Below are 16,224 nucleotides of genomic sequence, written 5' to 3' on the forward strand. Positions count from 1 at the left end.
GTCGGTGCGTCGCGACCCGCGATTTACACAAATTTTAGCGTTCTCAGTGCTGGACCACTGTATTGACCTATCACTGTCCCTCGAAGCTTCATGCAGCTTTTGGAGGTCCTGGAGGTCCTGGCGGTCCTGGCGGTCCTGAATGGTGATCCCCGCAACCAAACGCCCATTTACGTCAGACGTCTAGAATCCTGAATGTCGACTACTGGTATAACAGGAAACAAAGCAGAGCAAAGCCATGCAATGAAAAACAACATAAAACACAATCAATATATTTTGAGATCGGATTTCTGTTGATTTCGAATGAGATAAAATCAACATTGTTTTGGTGACGATACCGATTTAAAAACAATATCAATACTTGAAATCCATTTGATACATTCGCAAGGTATATTAAGATGATCTTCTTCCCGTTATTTATACCGTCTTTTCCTTTTATTTGCTAAGTTTCCGCATGCGTACCACTCCAACTACTACAAATTTTTTAATATCAACACATCAAGCACTACTAATATCTATCTGCGATTCTAGTATCCATTCCTCGCCTGCGATATGGCGCTCATACAGACTGCATTTATATGGGTTGCGTATGCCGTTGCTGTAGGCATCGTAGCTCTCATAGCAGCCATTTTTACCTATACGTATCAAACGCCACGCGATCGCTCAGCTCTGGTTTCTACCGTTACGATTATCACATTGACCTCCTTGTTGGCAACAGTTCTCCTTCTTCCCGTTGATATTGCTCTTGTCAGCTCGACGACCTCGAAGCTTGGTGCAAAGAAAGACTGGGCAACTCCCGAGACTGTTCACAACATCCTCCTGACTCTAAAAATTGTTTACTATGCATTGTACAGCTTGGATGCCGTTTTATGCCTTCTTGTTATTCCATTTACATACTTCTTTTACGAAGAATACGATGAAATTGATTCAGAGGAAGGCACGCAGACATTCGGCCAGAGATTCCTCAGTGCAGCAAAATACACATTATTTTTTGTTGTCCTGGTCGTAATTTTGTTCTTGGTAGGATTCTTTGTACCCGTCGCAAAGAATCGTGGATCCGATATGGATCTAGACTATTTCAAACGTCTTTTGGCTGAAAACCACGGAGAGCGTGCCTTAACTTTCGCATTGGGACTATTAATTTCATTGGGCACGTTGTTATACATACTTTACACCTCTGTTGGACTGGCACTGTTGCCCATATCTTTCATCAAATCTGCACCTTCAATCAGCGCGCCACAGCTTTCAGAAACAACAGCGTCAGCTCTAGAGCAAAACAGGGAACGACAACGTCAATTAGAAGGACGAAATGCTGGGAGAGATGGCGGATTGTCGGCTAAAGACCAGCGAGAATTGGAGGCTTTACATCGTGAAGAACGCACTCTGGTTAGACGGGAACGTTTAGCCGCAGAAGCTCGTGGAGAAGGGAAGAGCTTTATCGTCAGAGCATGGACCAAGACTTGCGCAATCTTCAGACCTCTCAAATTGGTTGGAGGAATACTGCTTCTTATTCTTTCCCTGGTTATATGGGTTTCCATGCTCATTACAGGAATTGATAAGGCGAAGAACTCATTCTGTAAACAACATTGTGGTTACATTCTAGGAAGGTAAGATAATCTTGACCTGGTTCATTGAAAGTTTTTGGCTAATTCATACCTAGTATCAATATTTTCCAGCCGATCAATTGGATTTTCGTCAAGTCATCTATAGTCTTCCCAATTGACTATGTTTTGATGGCACTATTAGTTCTATTCCTCTTCAGTAGTTCAGTGACAGGAATCGCCGCTATTGGTCTTCGATTCTTATGGGTAAAACTCTTTGAAATACGAAAAGGACATACCTCTCCACAAGCTCTCCTCATGGCAACGGTCATGCTAACTTTGATCATACTCGCGATAAACTACTCAATCGCCATGTTAATAGCACCACAATACGCAATTTATGGTGCCCAAACATTCTGCGCCAACCCTACTAAATTCCCTGGCGACCAACCAGATTGTAGCAACCACCCAGAGTTGATCAAAACATGCAGTGAGCTTTCTTCGGGCGAGGGTGCCGAAAAGGTTTGCACACCTAGCGTCGTGTCTACTTTCCTCAATAGAGTTACCGTCAACTTCCCATTCTTCGGTGCCCTCGCATTTTGGGCTCAATTTGTCTTCCTCGCAGTCTTTTTGATCGTCTTCGTTACAGCGTTGTTCCGAACTCCCAAATTGGACCTTAGCGAGATGGATGAAGATGCTGAGGCTGATGAGGAAGAAGGTCTTCTTGCTAGTACTGGCAGGAGGTTCGGTGCCACATGGCAAGATATCCGTGGCAAAACGAAGAATACTAGTAGTGGTGCTGCTGGTCGAGGAATTCGTGGCGATCATGATCCTAACGACGATTAGTTCTCTATCGCGACCTCAAATCTTTCTTTTTGAAATTGCAATCTTCTTATGTAGGACGGTTGGATGGATGGTTGGTTGGTCGGATGGGTGGTGGTTGGATGGCGGTTGGATCTGGATAGGATTGGAAATAAGTTCGGAGTTGATTTAGGGTTTTGCATCTTTGTACAGTATACACGCGATTGGTTTGATGATTTTGTTTTTCAGTTCTGCATTGCGCATATATGAACACGGTATTACGCGAAGGAAAATGCGTGCCTTTCGAATACTCAAACGATTGCAATCAATGCCGCCAGTCAAGAAATTGTAGGACGAGGGTATGGTTATGGTTCCGGCGATGTGGCAGCAGAAGGGATGAAGGGGTTGTTCTTAGCATACTGCAACAGCGAAAATTAATTGTTTATACTCACTCATTTCGTAGCTTCTGAAATGTCTCCAGTTACCAATCGTGTATGAAGCTTAGCCACAGCCTATCTCAATTCCAGTCATAAAGCTCCAGAGCACAAAGCCTTATGTCCTACGTACAGCTGCAAATTTGTTTCGCCTATCTAATTCGTTTGACCATCTGATATTTTCCCTTGCGCTCTCTATCTGTTTATATTCAGCATCAGCATCATTTTCGTCTCAATATCTAGATGGTTTGTTATTGTATAGATTGTATTATCATGAATAAGTAGAGCATCCATAAAGATGAGATAATTGGTCCAGCCAGTTTGATCGTCTATCCTAATAATAAGTCTATTGGACTCCATGCAAATATCTGCAGCTGCAAAGTAACGTATTGACTTTGATCAGCCAGCACGATGTCATAATCTGCTTAGTATATTATGATTCTGGGCGATGGCTTATGTTGCGTTCGTTGATATTTCAATTGAGATCTATGATACTTGGGTCTTATAACGGCAGCACTATCGGCTCTTTTTCAATTCAACAGCGGGATGCACATCACTCATAAATAAGAATATATATCAACAGCGTAATTGAAAAAGGCCCATCTACCATTCTACCCCTCTCCCAACCACAGCCAACTAGCCAGGACGTTCCCATTTCCGCCACTGATGTCTCTTAAACTCCCACCCGGCATCAACCCCCATATGTCCCTCCTTCCAACATCTCGCACAATACAAGTCTCCCTCACAGCCCACACACTGAATCGTCGCATCATCTTGACAAATAATACACCACGTATCCATTTCCTCATCTGTGTATTTCTTTAATCCTTTCCCTTTCGTTTCTTTCGCCATTTTATCAACCGGCTTAGTAGTCGGTGCAGAAGGTAACCCAAGAGCGCTAACAGGAGTAGATCCAAGACCCTTCAGCGCAGCTAACCTCGCAGTAATATCGTCTTCGAAATCGATCGATTTCCTGCTGGGTTCCGGGAGCGTGGAGGGTGCGGATGGGAGTGTGAAGTTTGGTTCTTCGCTATCATCCTGCTTGTATTTGGGGAAAGATGAGAATTTCCCACCCGCATCCGCGTTCATAGCATTAGTTCCTTGGGGTTCCTCTGCTTCATTTTCATCCTCGGCTCCCCTCTCCAAGTTTACCTCATCCAATAACCTGGCAACAATATCCTGCACTTCACGTGATTCGCCCTCTAAGCCCTCGATCTCTTTATCATTCTTCCTAGATTCCCCATCATCATCGTCATCTATGGCAAACACAGACATATCAAGGCCACTAGTCAAGACATTAGTCCGAGTGTTCTCCTCAGAAGCACCCTTTGATGCCTCTTCATCTGTAGCAACATCCTCACGATCTGGCAAAGCTTTCTTAGCTTCATCAAGAAGTTTTTGAATATCATTCGGATCATCAGGATTCAACCATTCAGACCCAGATCCCAGTTCTGCTAAAAGGTCGTCCAATGATTTATCCTCGTGGACATCATCTGAAAATAGAGGAACAGCATCACTTGACGTGGCTTGGTTGTAAAAACGGGATTGTTGTGGAGGCGATGTGGTGCTAGCAGGCGTGGGTGTTTCACTAGTGCCAGATCTTGATGGTGTACCGTTTCGTAGGCTACGCAGTCTCTCAGACAAGTCTGTTTCGGGCGTCGACACTTTTGCAAAAACATTTAGTGGTGGACGACTGAGAGCTTAGCATGTGTCCATAGGTTTATATTGGTTTCTTGCTTACGGGGATGCGTCGAGCTGAATATTGGATTTCTTCAAAGCATTGAGCCGATTCAGTAGGTCATTGTCATAAGTTGGAGGATCACTCATTTTTCCAAAATAAAATTGACGATGGAACGATTTGATGGTCAGAATTATTGCATTGTAAGAAGCAAGAGCTTGGATCTATGTATTGATACCATATTTATGAGGCGGCTACAAGCGAGCCTTGTCTTGTTTCTAATATTGAATGAATATTCCCAAATCCACCTGTCATTCAAGACTACCTAGATAAATGCGAATATTCCATCATTCTTTGCACAATTATACACTCCTTCGTACATCACACTTATCCCCCAGCGTTTTTCTGTATGATCTCAAGCCAAGTGCTGATATTGATGTCGAATTTTGAGCTAGGAATAAATGTCAGCACATCGAATCGAATTTGATTGCAAAGACAAAGATTATGAAAGCTTTTCAGAACGGGTTTCTTCTCTCAGTATGCACTCTGCGTTTAATGTGAGGCACTCGACGAGCTGGGATTATTCAGGCCTCATGGCCCTTTGTCATCATAAAAGCGGGGGTATTTGAAAATGAAATATTAAATGCATACCTGGAAAAGAGTTTATCGAGCGAACTTGACATGGAGAATGGATTATATCATGCCCACATGAGATTCGTGACGAAATTTGATAACTACTACCATCAGTACGGGCTCTCAAAGCTTGTGCATAACAATGTAGAGGTGAAAGCTTCAACAATATTTCAGAGAGAAGATTATGTCTCATCAAGACCAGCAATGTATACAAGGAAAATACATCGACGAGCCAAGGCAAGCCAAAGCAAGCCGAGAAACCACGAATATAATTGCCAGCTCAGACTAAGGATGACGATACGAAAGTTTTCATCATTTTAAGTCGGTGACGCGAACAGGTTGAAATGAATATTACTGACCTTTTGAAATGATGAAGCTATCATCGAAGCATTGAATAGAGTCAAGCTGTGGATTGCTCAAGGATCATCATAAGTGATCTTCCTTCTTTGCGGCGCGGAACTTGAGGCCTGGCTATTACCACCACCCTCATCATCGTCATACGCAAGAGACCCAATAGACTTCTCAACTTTATCCCATGTCCTCTTTCGTAGATCGGGCTTGACGTTTTGCTTAAACCAACCTTTCTCTTTGGCTTCTTGCGCTTTTTGTATTTTCTTCAATTCCTTCTTCGACTTCTTTTTTGGTCGCACCGGTCCGATTGGCTCTGGATGCGAAAAGCTTTCAGGAATCTCCCCATCTTCTTCCTCGGCCTCAACCTTTTCTGTGCGGACTTTTTTTGAAGTTTCAGATTGAGGTTGCTCATTGCTAGTCTCATTCGACTCTGTAGCATGCCTGCGCTTTCGAAGAATGGCCTGAATTTCTGAATGTCGAAAGATTGCGATTTGTTCATCCGTTAAAGTTCTTTTGACTCCATCAGGATAATACCCAAGGCCATCATCCTCAACCTCTTCTCCATAGTAATCCTCCACAGGACCCAAGAATTGTTGCGCGAAATGTTCAGTTGAAATATCGCCAAGGTGAGAGGTATGGAAAGCTAATAGATCATTCTAAATTTTCATTAGCATTTTAAAAAGCATTTGAGTAGAGCATATTTACTAACCTGTGTTACCTCCGGCGCAGACATAGCGACGCGCAATATAGAGCGTGGTCGCGGGTGTTTGTGTGGACATGTTGGTTGATAATGAGAAGCTTCAGCCTGGGATAGAGAAAGTTTTCGAAAATTTATGGTAGACTACGGTGGCCGAATCACTCTAGCGTAGAATCTAGCGCGAAAGCTCTCGGCCCACAAACGAAACTGAGACATCAACGTGGGAGATCAAATGAACATTTGCGCGGTCGGCCACCACCATTTCATTGTGCTGAATAGATAGGAATTTCAAAACTTTCTCAAATCATGATGTTGCAAGACCAGAGAATGTTGAAAATTTCCAAGGAGGCGAGTATGGCTTTTAGTTTCCTAAGGATATGGTACATGGCTTAAATGTTAAGGACCTCCTACAACGAACAAATTCGGTATCAAGAGACACTTCAATTGAAACAATGAGATATGCAGAAAAGGAAACGTATTTTACTGAAGCAAAAGCCACTCTTGCAGTTGTGATTATGATCTGTATTATAGCTATTATTACAGTATATAAGCAAAAGAAAGAGGGTATCTAAGCAATATCCATCACAGCCAGTCCCTCATTACGCCTCATGTCCCAGCCAAATAGAGCAAAGATATGGCTTCTACAAAATCAACGCTATGATTATAACATGTAAAAATGAAAAGCAAAAGGAATAGTCACTCTCCAAATAGTTGGAGAGCCTGCTTGAATGCCTCGACAACCTTTATATCTGAAGGACAAAGTTTAGCATGGAAAAGATAAGTGGTGGTAGAGCAACTTACAATGCAGCTTCTTGTCTTCCAGTGACTTTTCCTGTATCTGCACATATCTTTCTCTTGTCTTCAAACTATAACAAAATCAGCAGCGCCTTGTGAACTATGAATAAATACAACTTGCCGTTTCCATGCCCTCCCATTGTCTCGTTCCGCCGAAGACTCTGCCCAGATAGCGAAAGCCTTCAAGTATCATTAGTTTGGCAATATAAATCAAATGGAAGAACTAACGTCAGAAAGATGCTGGAAATCCTCAATCAAACGGTCCTCGTTGTCACTCAGTTCCTGGATAGCCGTCGCGTAGCGGTTCTCAAATTCACTCCAGCTCTTTGGAGGAATGTCTCTCTTGGGATTCGGTGTATCTAGACTGATCATTGTTTCATCTGACCCGGCTTCTGGTTCTACTTGCGGTGCCATATCTACATCATCATCTTCGCCAAGATCATCGGCGTGGTTGTGATGTTGTAACACGTGTGACCTCTTGAGGGGGGAAGAAATTGGGGATTGCGCGGTAGGAGCTTGAATACTGGGGGTATATTGCAGACTTGGACTAACACCTCGAATCTTTTGAGGTAGTTTAGAGGAAGAAGGTGTGAGAGCTGGTGTATTTGGAGTACCTCTGGCGGCTGATTTCTCCGCGAGCTTTTCATTTACAATAGCCATAATGGGACGACGCGGGGTTTTTGGAGGAGAGTGGTTTATTTGAGACATCAGGAAATGTGAATAAGGATAATCGCTAAGAATAAGCTAAGAACCGGTCCACAAGCAAACTTTGGCAGAAACGGAAGAACCAATGGAGCCGATAGTATTACCGTCGTAGCTGCCGTAATAGTGAGGTCAGGTTTTAAGTTCAACAGTCTCTGTAGTGGAGACAGCCTTGTTTGGGAAATGCGAAGCTGACGCCTGGTCATGTGGTTGACTAGATAAGCACTAGATAAGCAAGCGAGTCGAGATAAGGCGAGGCGATGAATCCATTATTCTGAGGTCATTCAGCCTGACGTACCTTCATATACCACCGTACCTAATTGTTTTCATATATACCTATTCTTCAACTTTAAAAGTTCTTTGATGTATCCATCATTCATTGAAGTCATTACTATCAAATCTTTCTTGCATAGCACATTATGTATTATATGCCTCCCTAGAATAGACTAAACCTGCACCCTTGATAGCATAGAATTATTAATTGCCTACATCATATCCTACAACTTCCCTACAACGAACCTTTATCAAAAGCTGCACGAGATGCAGTGTGATATATGTTTTCGAACAGGCGGACATAAACTGCCATTTCTTTGCCCCACGGATGCGCGCAACCAACTATACGAGCTTCGAGTACAAACCGCTGGCGTTCACCTGGAAAAGGATGCGCTTGATCGAGAAATCAGCAGGCGCTACCCGATACCCCTTTCAAAGGCGGGGAAACATGGCAATGAACAATCTGCGGCTGTCACCCAGTCGAACTATGATGCGTTGATTACTGAGCGGCAACGAAGTATAGACCGCACGAATCAAATTATTGCTCATGCAGATGAGTTGAAAGCGAATCTGGAGCGAGCAAAGGAGGAGCGCAATAAGAAGAGGATTGCCAATGATCGCAGGAAGGCGGAATTGACCTCGGCTTCAAAGGGAATTGAGGCCCGTAGGGCTAAGCAGATAGAGGCAGTTGAGGGTTCCACTCAGCGGACTAAATACAGATGGAACCAGACATATGACTTTATCGGGGAGTCCAGGGCTTATCTTTGCTATGAATCTGCCAATCTGTATGGGCTTCAAAGATTTAAGGGAAGCAATGGAGGAGATGAATATAGAATAGCTGGCGTTAACATAGTAGACCTGAGGTTGATGAACAGTACGTCCTCCCTATCGTATACAGAAAAAAATGCTAATCATGGTCTGCAGCGGCAAGCCCAGCCCAAGTATCTACCTCCTTTTCTCACATCGCGCATGTCCTCATGCTAGCTACTTATTATCTCGCTATTCGATTACCTGCAGAAATAACCCTTCCTCATCGCGATTATCCTCGTCCTACGATATTCTCTTTATCTTCCTCATATATGCATACCAATGTACCATTTCCTGGCGGAACCAGCTCATCGAGTAATAGTCCCTCCACCTCTCGCTATACCGAAAATACTTACCAGCCTCGACCAAGACCCTTATGGATCAATAAGCCTCTCCCAATATTAGTGAATGAGGATTCAGTAGCCCATAGCTCCTTCCTCGAAGGGGCAATTCTTCTCGCTTACAATGTTGCCTGGCTGTGTAAAAGCCAAGGGGTTCCTGTAGGAGACAGTGATACCACAAGCTTTGAAGACGTCTGTAACATAGGGAAGAACCTATGGAAACTGCTCATAGGCGATAAACCTCGTCTCCCGCCAAAATCACGCTCCGAATCTCCCAGCCCTACTCCACCCAAAACCCTCGATTCCAAGGGCTACGTGGAAAGTGAAGACAAGACCATTCAGAAACCTGGGCGCTCATCTATCGGATGGGCCAGTCATGGGTCTGCATTCTCATTCCTCGGGAGCGCAGAAGGTGCAGAGTTCATACGAGGTTTCAAGCTTCCACGTCCAAACCAGATGGCCGACATACTAAAGAATAAGCTCATGAGCGAAGTAGCAAATGCAGAATGGGAACTTTTGAGCCAAGATGCGTGGGCAATAGAGGACGAGATGCGTAGCGATGGAGTTGTGGTGGGTGCTAGAAATGAAGGGCACGCGACTTTTGATACCAGCAAGGAGAGGGATTATACGGCTGGAATGCAAAGTTTCATGAGTATGAGAACAGTGATGGATGCAGTTGAAATGGTTGGCGAGGGGACTGGTATTAATGCGGTTATTGCTGAGAGGCTTCCATTTGGTCTTGCGAATGTTACTGATAAGGACAGGAGGGAAAGAGAAAGGTATGTCAGAGCCAAAGCGGCTAAAGATAAAGACCAAGACAAGAAACCTGGAACGAGCGGGTGGACGAAATTGAAACCTAGAGGGTAAAACAACGTAAACTGTTCTACTGAATACCTCTTTGTATCTAATGCTTTTCACACAAATGAGATGAAGGTTCTTGGGCTGAGTATTTTGGGACGGAATATGAGTATGGATAAGGTTATAGATATGGATATGGATTTGGATATTGATATGAATCAGGAAGGGCTCAAATCATGATGTATCTCTCCTGCATATGAGCAAAGACGAGCAGTAGAAAGCTGATCTAGATTAGCACATACATGTATAATGTAATTATATTGTAGAACTTCAGCATATAATACTAGACTACATCAACAATGTACTGCATTAAATGAATCCAGCCTACCAATCAAAACAGCGGGATGGGATAAGTCTGTTTTATCAATCTCGATACTAGTTCATCATATCTATATCATGTATGATAATTGAGATGATATATAACTGTACAAATGCCGTGTACCATCGTTCAAAGCAAACAAGGAATGATGGTCTTCAAACTCATCTCACTACATCCTATCCGTGTAATATCATCTCGATAGATCGTAGCAATCTCATCCGTCTAATCATTCCATACCGTTAAAGCTCGTCTCATCTCATCCCCTGACTACCGAAAACCATACCGAGTTCACTTAATACTCGAAATGTAGGTAGTTTATATAATATACAGATATGAACCTCTCTCTCATCGATGCTATTTCATTTTCTTCGAAGAACACATTCTCATCAAAAACACAATCGTATATGGTAGAAGTATTCAATTCACCAGTACACTACTATTGTTTACGCATTTACAACACTTACCTGCAACTCCTGTTAAAGTCCCTGTCGAGTACAACTCGGTCTACGATGAAGAGAATACTGACTCATAAGGCTCGCCGGTCAACCACAGGTCTGGAGGAACCCACAAATACACCCTACCACCACAGCCTTCACACTCATAATCAACGCCATCACCATCACCACCACCACCATAAAACCAACAACCAACAGCCAAACCCCTATAAACCTCCCGGCCATGCCCATTCAACCCAAAGCTCAATCAAAACCAGTTTTAACAACCACACACAGAGGTACACACACACACACAAACTCACCAAGCGAGCCCCGAATCCTAGAAACCCTCCATCCGTACTGCATACGTGATGGAAGCGCCGGGAAATCACCAACCTGTTCATCGAATGCACAAAACACCGGAACCTTATATTCCTACCTAGGTATTATTCTACTCTGTACGAGAGAAGTTGAGTTGTGTGTTGTAGTTGGGAGGGAATTAACCTTATGATTGCGTCACAGCCTTACGTTTACAAATTCGTAGTCCGGTTTGTTATTAGTTGCCTAGTTAGCTACACCGGTGAGCCGGTACTTGCTCGGTTTGTTATTGGATACTCCGTAGTCGTTGTCATAGTCATTATATCTCCGTATCAAATCCTCCGTAGTGTAAAGTCAACCTCTGTCGTTTTAATTGGCTGTTGGTCGTTGGGCTTGGATTCGATGATTTGATGATTCGATCGATGATTCTCATGATTTTGATGGTTTATACCGTATTTACATTTACATTTACATGGCTGGAAGCCATCACTAATAATTTTCACATCTTCACCACTGTAACGCATGTAGTGTTATCTACCTCGAGTCTATCTACAGATAGATTACTCGTACAGTAAAATATATATCACACCGATCCGGTACATGTTATGAAACCACATGAGAAATATAACGATCCAATCAGCAAAATACTGCTACATCCACAAGTTCTCGAATAGAGTCCAAACACACATACACACACACACACAAGCAATCCAAGCCCTACATGACCGGTACATCCGACGATCCTCCAGCACACCAATGTCAGTATCCATTATCCATCACCTATCCAACACCCATCAACGACCTTCATCCCATCCCGCCAACAAACCAAGCCAAACCTCCATTCAACGCTACCATACCATATCACCGACTATCCGCTACAGCAACTACCTAGCCCACCGCCAACCCTCCGGCACCTAAACCAATCCATCGCACCAATTACGCACCGGACCTCCATCAAACATCAAACACGCCGTCGAAATGCCACTTCACATGTTTTATTCTAGACCGTCTTTATAGTATCTATGTACCGGTACGTGTGTATGGATCCCTTTCACATACATACTCCCAAATTTAGTAATCTACTACGATATGGATCCTATGATTACAAAGAAGAAAAAAGAAAATTTGGTTCTGCGAATGAGAAGAAGAGCTCGATGCAAATTCTTTTTAGGCTATTCGGTCGAATAGCTGTTTAGCCAGCGTTCAGATACCTAAGTACTATACATTTAAGAATCCAGAATCCAGAATCCAGAATCTAGGTTCGATTGTAAAAAGCCAGTCCAAGAATTTACTCCATGACCCCCTCCCTCCCCACCTCTCTCTATGCAACAACCAAGAAGAAAAAAAGCAAACGCAAAAAAAAAAAACTTGTGAAAAGAGACTTCTGAGTATCTACTTACGGCCCAAGGAAAAAAATTTGTTTACTACTTACTTCGTACTTGTTTACATATTTGCATTCCCAACTCGTTTCGACTTGCCCTCTAGAGTCCCGTTTCAGGAGCTCCAGCACTTGGACCTACCGCCATCGTCCTAACATTCAAAACTAAGAGCTTCTGAAACGCCGGGAGCGACGGGATGGATATGGAAATGAAAAGTAACGCATGAGAAAAATTGATAGAATGCTTCCCCATTCTCATGAGAAACAGAGACATATCAAGATGCTGAAGATATCACAGAAAATTATACATTTATTAATAGTGTCATGGAAAATGAAATCCGACCACCCAAAAATTTACACAATCTCCTATTCTAGAATCATCACAGCTCGACTCTTGTAAAATCACTTGTACCAAAAGATCCCTAGGTGAAGAAGATATTTTCGGTTCTCTGTCTTGTCGTAATCAATACATTGCGGGGTGGGCAACTAGATCTGGAAGTTCGAGACAGTCAAATTTGGGATGTTTTCCAGATTTGCAGAGACGATAATAAGAAGTTCTGGGAGAAACGAAAGTGCTTGCGTTGCCTGTCCGTATCTTGCTACCTACCTGGGAAGTATGGTATCGGCAAAAGCACGGTGCGTTGGCCGGTGGTTGACAATCGCTGAGAATGGGAGAACCACCGGATATGACTTTAGGGAGCGACCCCCGTCGAACGATAATGCTCATGGAGGATTCCGCCTAATACGATTCGATGCCTGTAGAGATGACTGCCGATTATGTTGTGTAAGCGTCGAAAATTCTGTGCCTCGAATCATCGTTGGAAGCTGCTGCAGCTTTTTGAAACTCTTGGTGTATTATTGATGTAAAAGGGAAATTTCTGCGCTGAAAATTCCGTATGGATCATGATCTGTGGCCTTGTTTTTTTGGGTCCACGCTCTCTCATTCATCAGCGTGACGTCGCATTCGAGGCATTTCATTGTCATTCTGGAGCACAAAAAAATCTCTTCTGCATAGAGATAGTATTATGGACCACAATGCTTCGTCCCTATAGGGCAAGAGATGATTCATTACCACATGCATAGTTATTGCATTACCACATGGTGATGATCACAGCCACCTGTACAAATTGTGATTTGGCAAAATGCTTTGATATGAACCTTGGAAACTTAAAGATAGGAGTCTGGACTGTGGACAGTGGACACGCAAACCATCATTTCCTCAAAGATTCTAGTGTCCAAAACAAACGGGATCGAATGGGATTTAAAGATCGTTCTTCAATTAGGTTAGAACTTAGAATCCTCCCGGATCCATAGCATCCATTCTTAGCATGTACGGCCCTATCCAATTCAGTCCTGGAAGCGTTACCGATACCACTCGTATACGCAGGCTGATTGCGCGCCGATTGAAATTTGGAAATCAACGGGAACACGTCTAATCTCTCAATACATTTCCTGAAAAAAGAAGGTCTCCGTGATTCCAATCAATTAGATGAAACGATGCCTTCATGAAGCGATAAGTGTCATGTAAGCTATGATTAATTGAGTTGAATTGGGACAGACCTCCTACCGTGCTTGACACTTTGATTGTTGATCTGTGGGAAAGAAACAAGTGTGGATGCAGTGGCATTTTACCCCTGGAATAGCGTATTCGAGAAATAGTGGAAACTCTATTCGTCTGACCAATTATTGGTCGTTTTCCCCTTTTTTTCAGAGTAGTCTCTCAGGAACGCGTTTTTAGTGGACCACTATCCCCCGGCGTTGCTTGGGTTCATCTCAATCGAACCCCCTTGCACCTCATGGCTTGAAGCAAAATCTAAATGTTCCAGGGCTTCCTCCAATGACTCGGCTGACCCAAATCGTGGCCGGGTTGCCAAAGAAGTCCCAACTGCCCACAGGCACCCCCAGGAAATGATCGTCCCAATTTAAGATGACCTTTAATAAATAACTCTCCCGCTCTTCTCGTATCTGTCCTTCTCTTCTTCACCGTATTCAAGAAACTCGCCGTTCTCTCGTTCATTCAGTTCGACACACTCCTTTGTTAATCCAACCAACTGAGCAAAACATCGCTCTCACACTCTTTAACACCAACGGCCTCTTACGATCAAACCTCTTTAAATTCAAAGCATTATACCAATTAGCGAATACTTGACAGTTATTATTTCCGAAAATGCGTTACTCAACCACCGCAATTGTTTTGGCTGCCATGTCCATTGGCGAAGCCGTAGCTGGACCTACTCACGTTCACCGACACAAGCATGAGAAGAAGGCGTAAGAATATCGCTCTGATGTTTGCAAAGAGTGATTGCTAATCAGATGACAATAGTGCTGTCGTTGAAGATTGGACGGCGCTGGACTGGGCCGATATGGGCATCAACTGGTCATCCGCTTATGAAGCAGGCAAAGCCTCTAAGACTTCCGCCGCTGCTGCCGCTTCAACCGATTCTACTCCCGCTGCTGTCGACAACCTCGCAGAGAACAAGATTGCCGCATACACTACTTCCGCATCAGTAGCTGCCAGTACCACCGCCGCTAGCTCATCCAAAACAAGCTCTGCCAAGTCTACCGCTACCTCTTCCTCTTCCTCTCTCCTCGACGACCTCGAGGATTTGTTTGACGAGTTGGTTGGTGCTTCCAACGGCCGAACATCTTTCGGTGCCGTCGTAGCCGCCGCTGGAGGAACCACCGATAACTACTACGGAAACTACGGTCATCCATATGGGTCCAACGTCATCAAAGCCGACTCCTCAGCAAGTTACTCCTACACTGTTAACTTCGTCAACACTCAATCCAAGAAGATCACTGTCAACATCTGGAACAAAGTTGGTCCTGACATGCAACCACTTTCCGGATCTGCACTTGCACCAAAGAACACCACACTCACCATCACTATCCCATCTGGTGGTTCCCAGAAAGTTGCCTTCGATGAGGACTCTCAAGTCGCTTGGGCCCAGGCCTGTAGTTCAACTGCAGCTTCAGGAGCCTTTGACACCACCTGGGGTGAGGCTCAATTCCTCAAGACTGGTTCCGGATACGATATGTCCGCCATCATGAACTCTGCTGGTAATAACTACAACATGACCATCACCAGTGAGGAAGCACCAGCCTGCACCAGTGATCCAACCCAAAACTACTGGTTGACTGCTACTGAGCCAATCGGTACCAGCGATGGCAGCTGTTTCATTTCACAAAGCACTGCCACTTTGACAGTTATCATGGGTGGAACTATGTAAAGTGGAGGAATGGGCGTCAACTCTTACGAAGAAAACAAAAAAACTCAACCTCGATATATAGTGTAATTTGCAAAGGCGAACTTTGTTCAAACCGAGTTTTGTAGGATACCCTATCGGTGAAGCACAAGTGACTTTGCAAGACGTGGATTGGTGCAACGGCTTGGATCAAAGTAATAGTCACTATAATGAAAAGGTTATTAGATATATCTTCACAGGATGGAGTAAGGAGAAAGGGATACCATTGGACACTTCCTTGCATTTACCAATTTTTACATAATGTATGCATTTTTTGAAATTATCAGTAATTCGATTCCGAACTTTTGTTTAATATTAATTTGCCAAAAATCTCCATGTGGTTTATTGTTGTGTGAGTGAGGATCATGTGTCTGTTGTGTTTCTTGTGTCAGTAGATTTCTTGTAGAGTAAAAGAAGTCGGGGTGGCTCGAGCCTGAGATAATGATAACTCAGCAAGTCAATTTCCAAAATGGAATCTCCACGATGCTCCCAGTAATCACCGCACCATGAAATCTGACAAGTGATGCGGGAGAGAATCAAGACAGACATCATAGTGCTGGTCTTCAAATGTGGGAAATTCCTGATTCATAGCTCAGAGCTTTATATCGAAAGTGTTATATCG

General features: G+C 43.6%; 6 protein-coding genes across 6 annotated transcripts; 3 read left to right on the plus strand and 3 right to left on the minus strand.

Moving 5' to 3' along the window:
- Positions 1 to 549: 549 nt before the first annotated feature.
- Positions 550 to 2,384, plus strand: EAE97_000896 (uncharacterized protein; the record flags this gene model as incomplete). The annotated part of the gene is made up of 2 exons (XM_038871406.1): positions 550 to 1,604; positions 1,658 to 2,384. The coding sequence occupies 2 exons, from the start codon at positions 550 to 552 to the stop codon at positions 2,382 to 2,384; spliced, it is 1,782 nt and encodes a 593-aa protein (XP_038737307.1).
- A 1,025-nt stretch (positions 2,385 to 3,409) lies between these two features.
- On the minus strand, positions 3,410 to 4,600 carry EAE97_000897 (uncharacterized protein; the record flags this gene model as incomplete). The annotated part of the gene is made up of 2 exons (XM_038871407.1): positions 3,410 to 4,466; positions 4,515 to 4,600. The coding sequence occupies 2 exons, from the start codon at positions 4,598 to 4,600 to the stop codon at positions 3,410 to 3,412; spliced, it is 1,143 nt and encodes a 380-aa protein (XP_038737308.1).
- A 900-nt stretch (positions 4,601 to 5,500) lies between these two features.
- Positions 5,501 to 6,168, minus strand: EAE97_000898 (uncharacterized protein; the record flags this gene model as incomplete). The annotated part of the gene is made up of 2 exons (XM_038871408.1): positions 5,501 to 6,091; positions 6,145 to 6,168. The coding sequence occupies 2 exons, from the start codon at positions 6,166 to 6,168 to the stop codon at positions 5,501 to 5,503; spliced, it is 615 nt and encodes a 204-aa protein (XP_038737309.1).
- A 660-nt stretch (positions 6,169 to 6,828) lies between these two features.
- Positions 6,829 to 7,587, minus strand: EAE97_000899 (uncharacterized protein; the record flags this gene model as incomplete). The annotated part of the gene is made up of 4 exons (XM_038871409.1): positions 6,829 to 6,881; positions 6,934 to 6,998; positions 7,049 to 7,107; positions 7,156 to 7,587. 4 exons carry the CDS (start codon positions 7,585 to 7,587, stop codon positions 6,829 to 6,831), a joined length of 609 nt encoding a protein of 202 aa, XP_038737310.1.
- Positions 7,588 to 8,169: 582 nt separating this feature from the next.
- Positions 8,170 to 9,917, plus strand: EAE97_000900 (uncharacterized protein; the record flags this gene model as incomplete). Its single annotated transcript, XM_038871410.1, has 2 exons — positions 8,170 to 8,776; positions 8,827 to 9,917. 2 exons carry the CDS (start codon positions 8,170 to 8,172, stop codon positions 9,915 to 9,917), a joined length of 1,698 nt encoding a protein of 565 aa, XP_038737311.1.
- A 4,607-nt stretch (positions 9,918 to 14,524) lies between these two features.
- EAE97_000901 (uncharacterized protein) lies at positions 14,525 to 15,587 on the plus strand (the record flags this gene model as incomplete). The annotated part of the gene is made up of 2 exons (XM_038871411.1): positions 14,525 to 14,625; positions 14,681 to 15,587. The coding sequence occupies 2 exons, from the start codon at positions 14,525 to 14,527 to the stop codon at positions 15,585 to 15,587; spliced, it is 1,008 nt and encodes a 335-aa protein (XP_038737312.1).
- Positions 15,588 to 16,224: the final 637 nt, after the last annotated feature.

Source organism: Botrytis byssoidea (genome assembly GCF_014898295.1).
Source record: "Botrytis byssoidea strain MUCL 94 chromosome Unknown BBYS_002, whole genome shotgun sequence".
Classification (NCBI taxonomy): domain Eukaryota; kingdom Fungi; phylum Ascomycota; class Leotiomycetes; order Helotiales; family Sclerotiniaceae; genus Botrytis; species Botrytis byssoidea.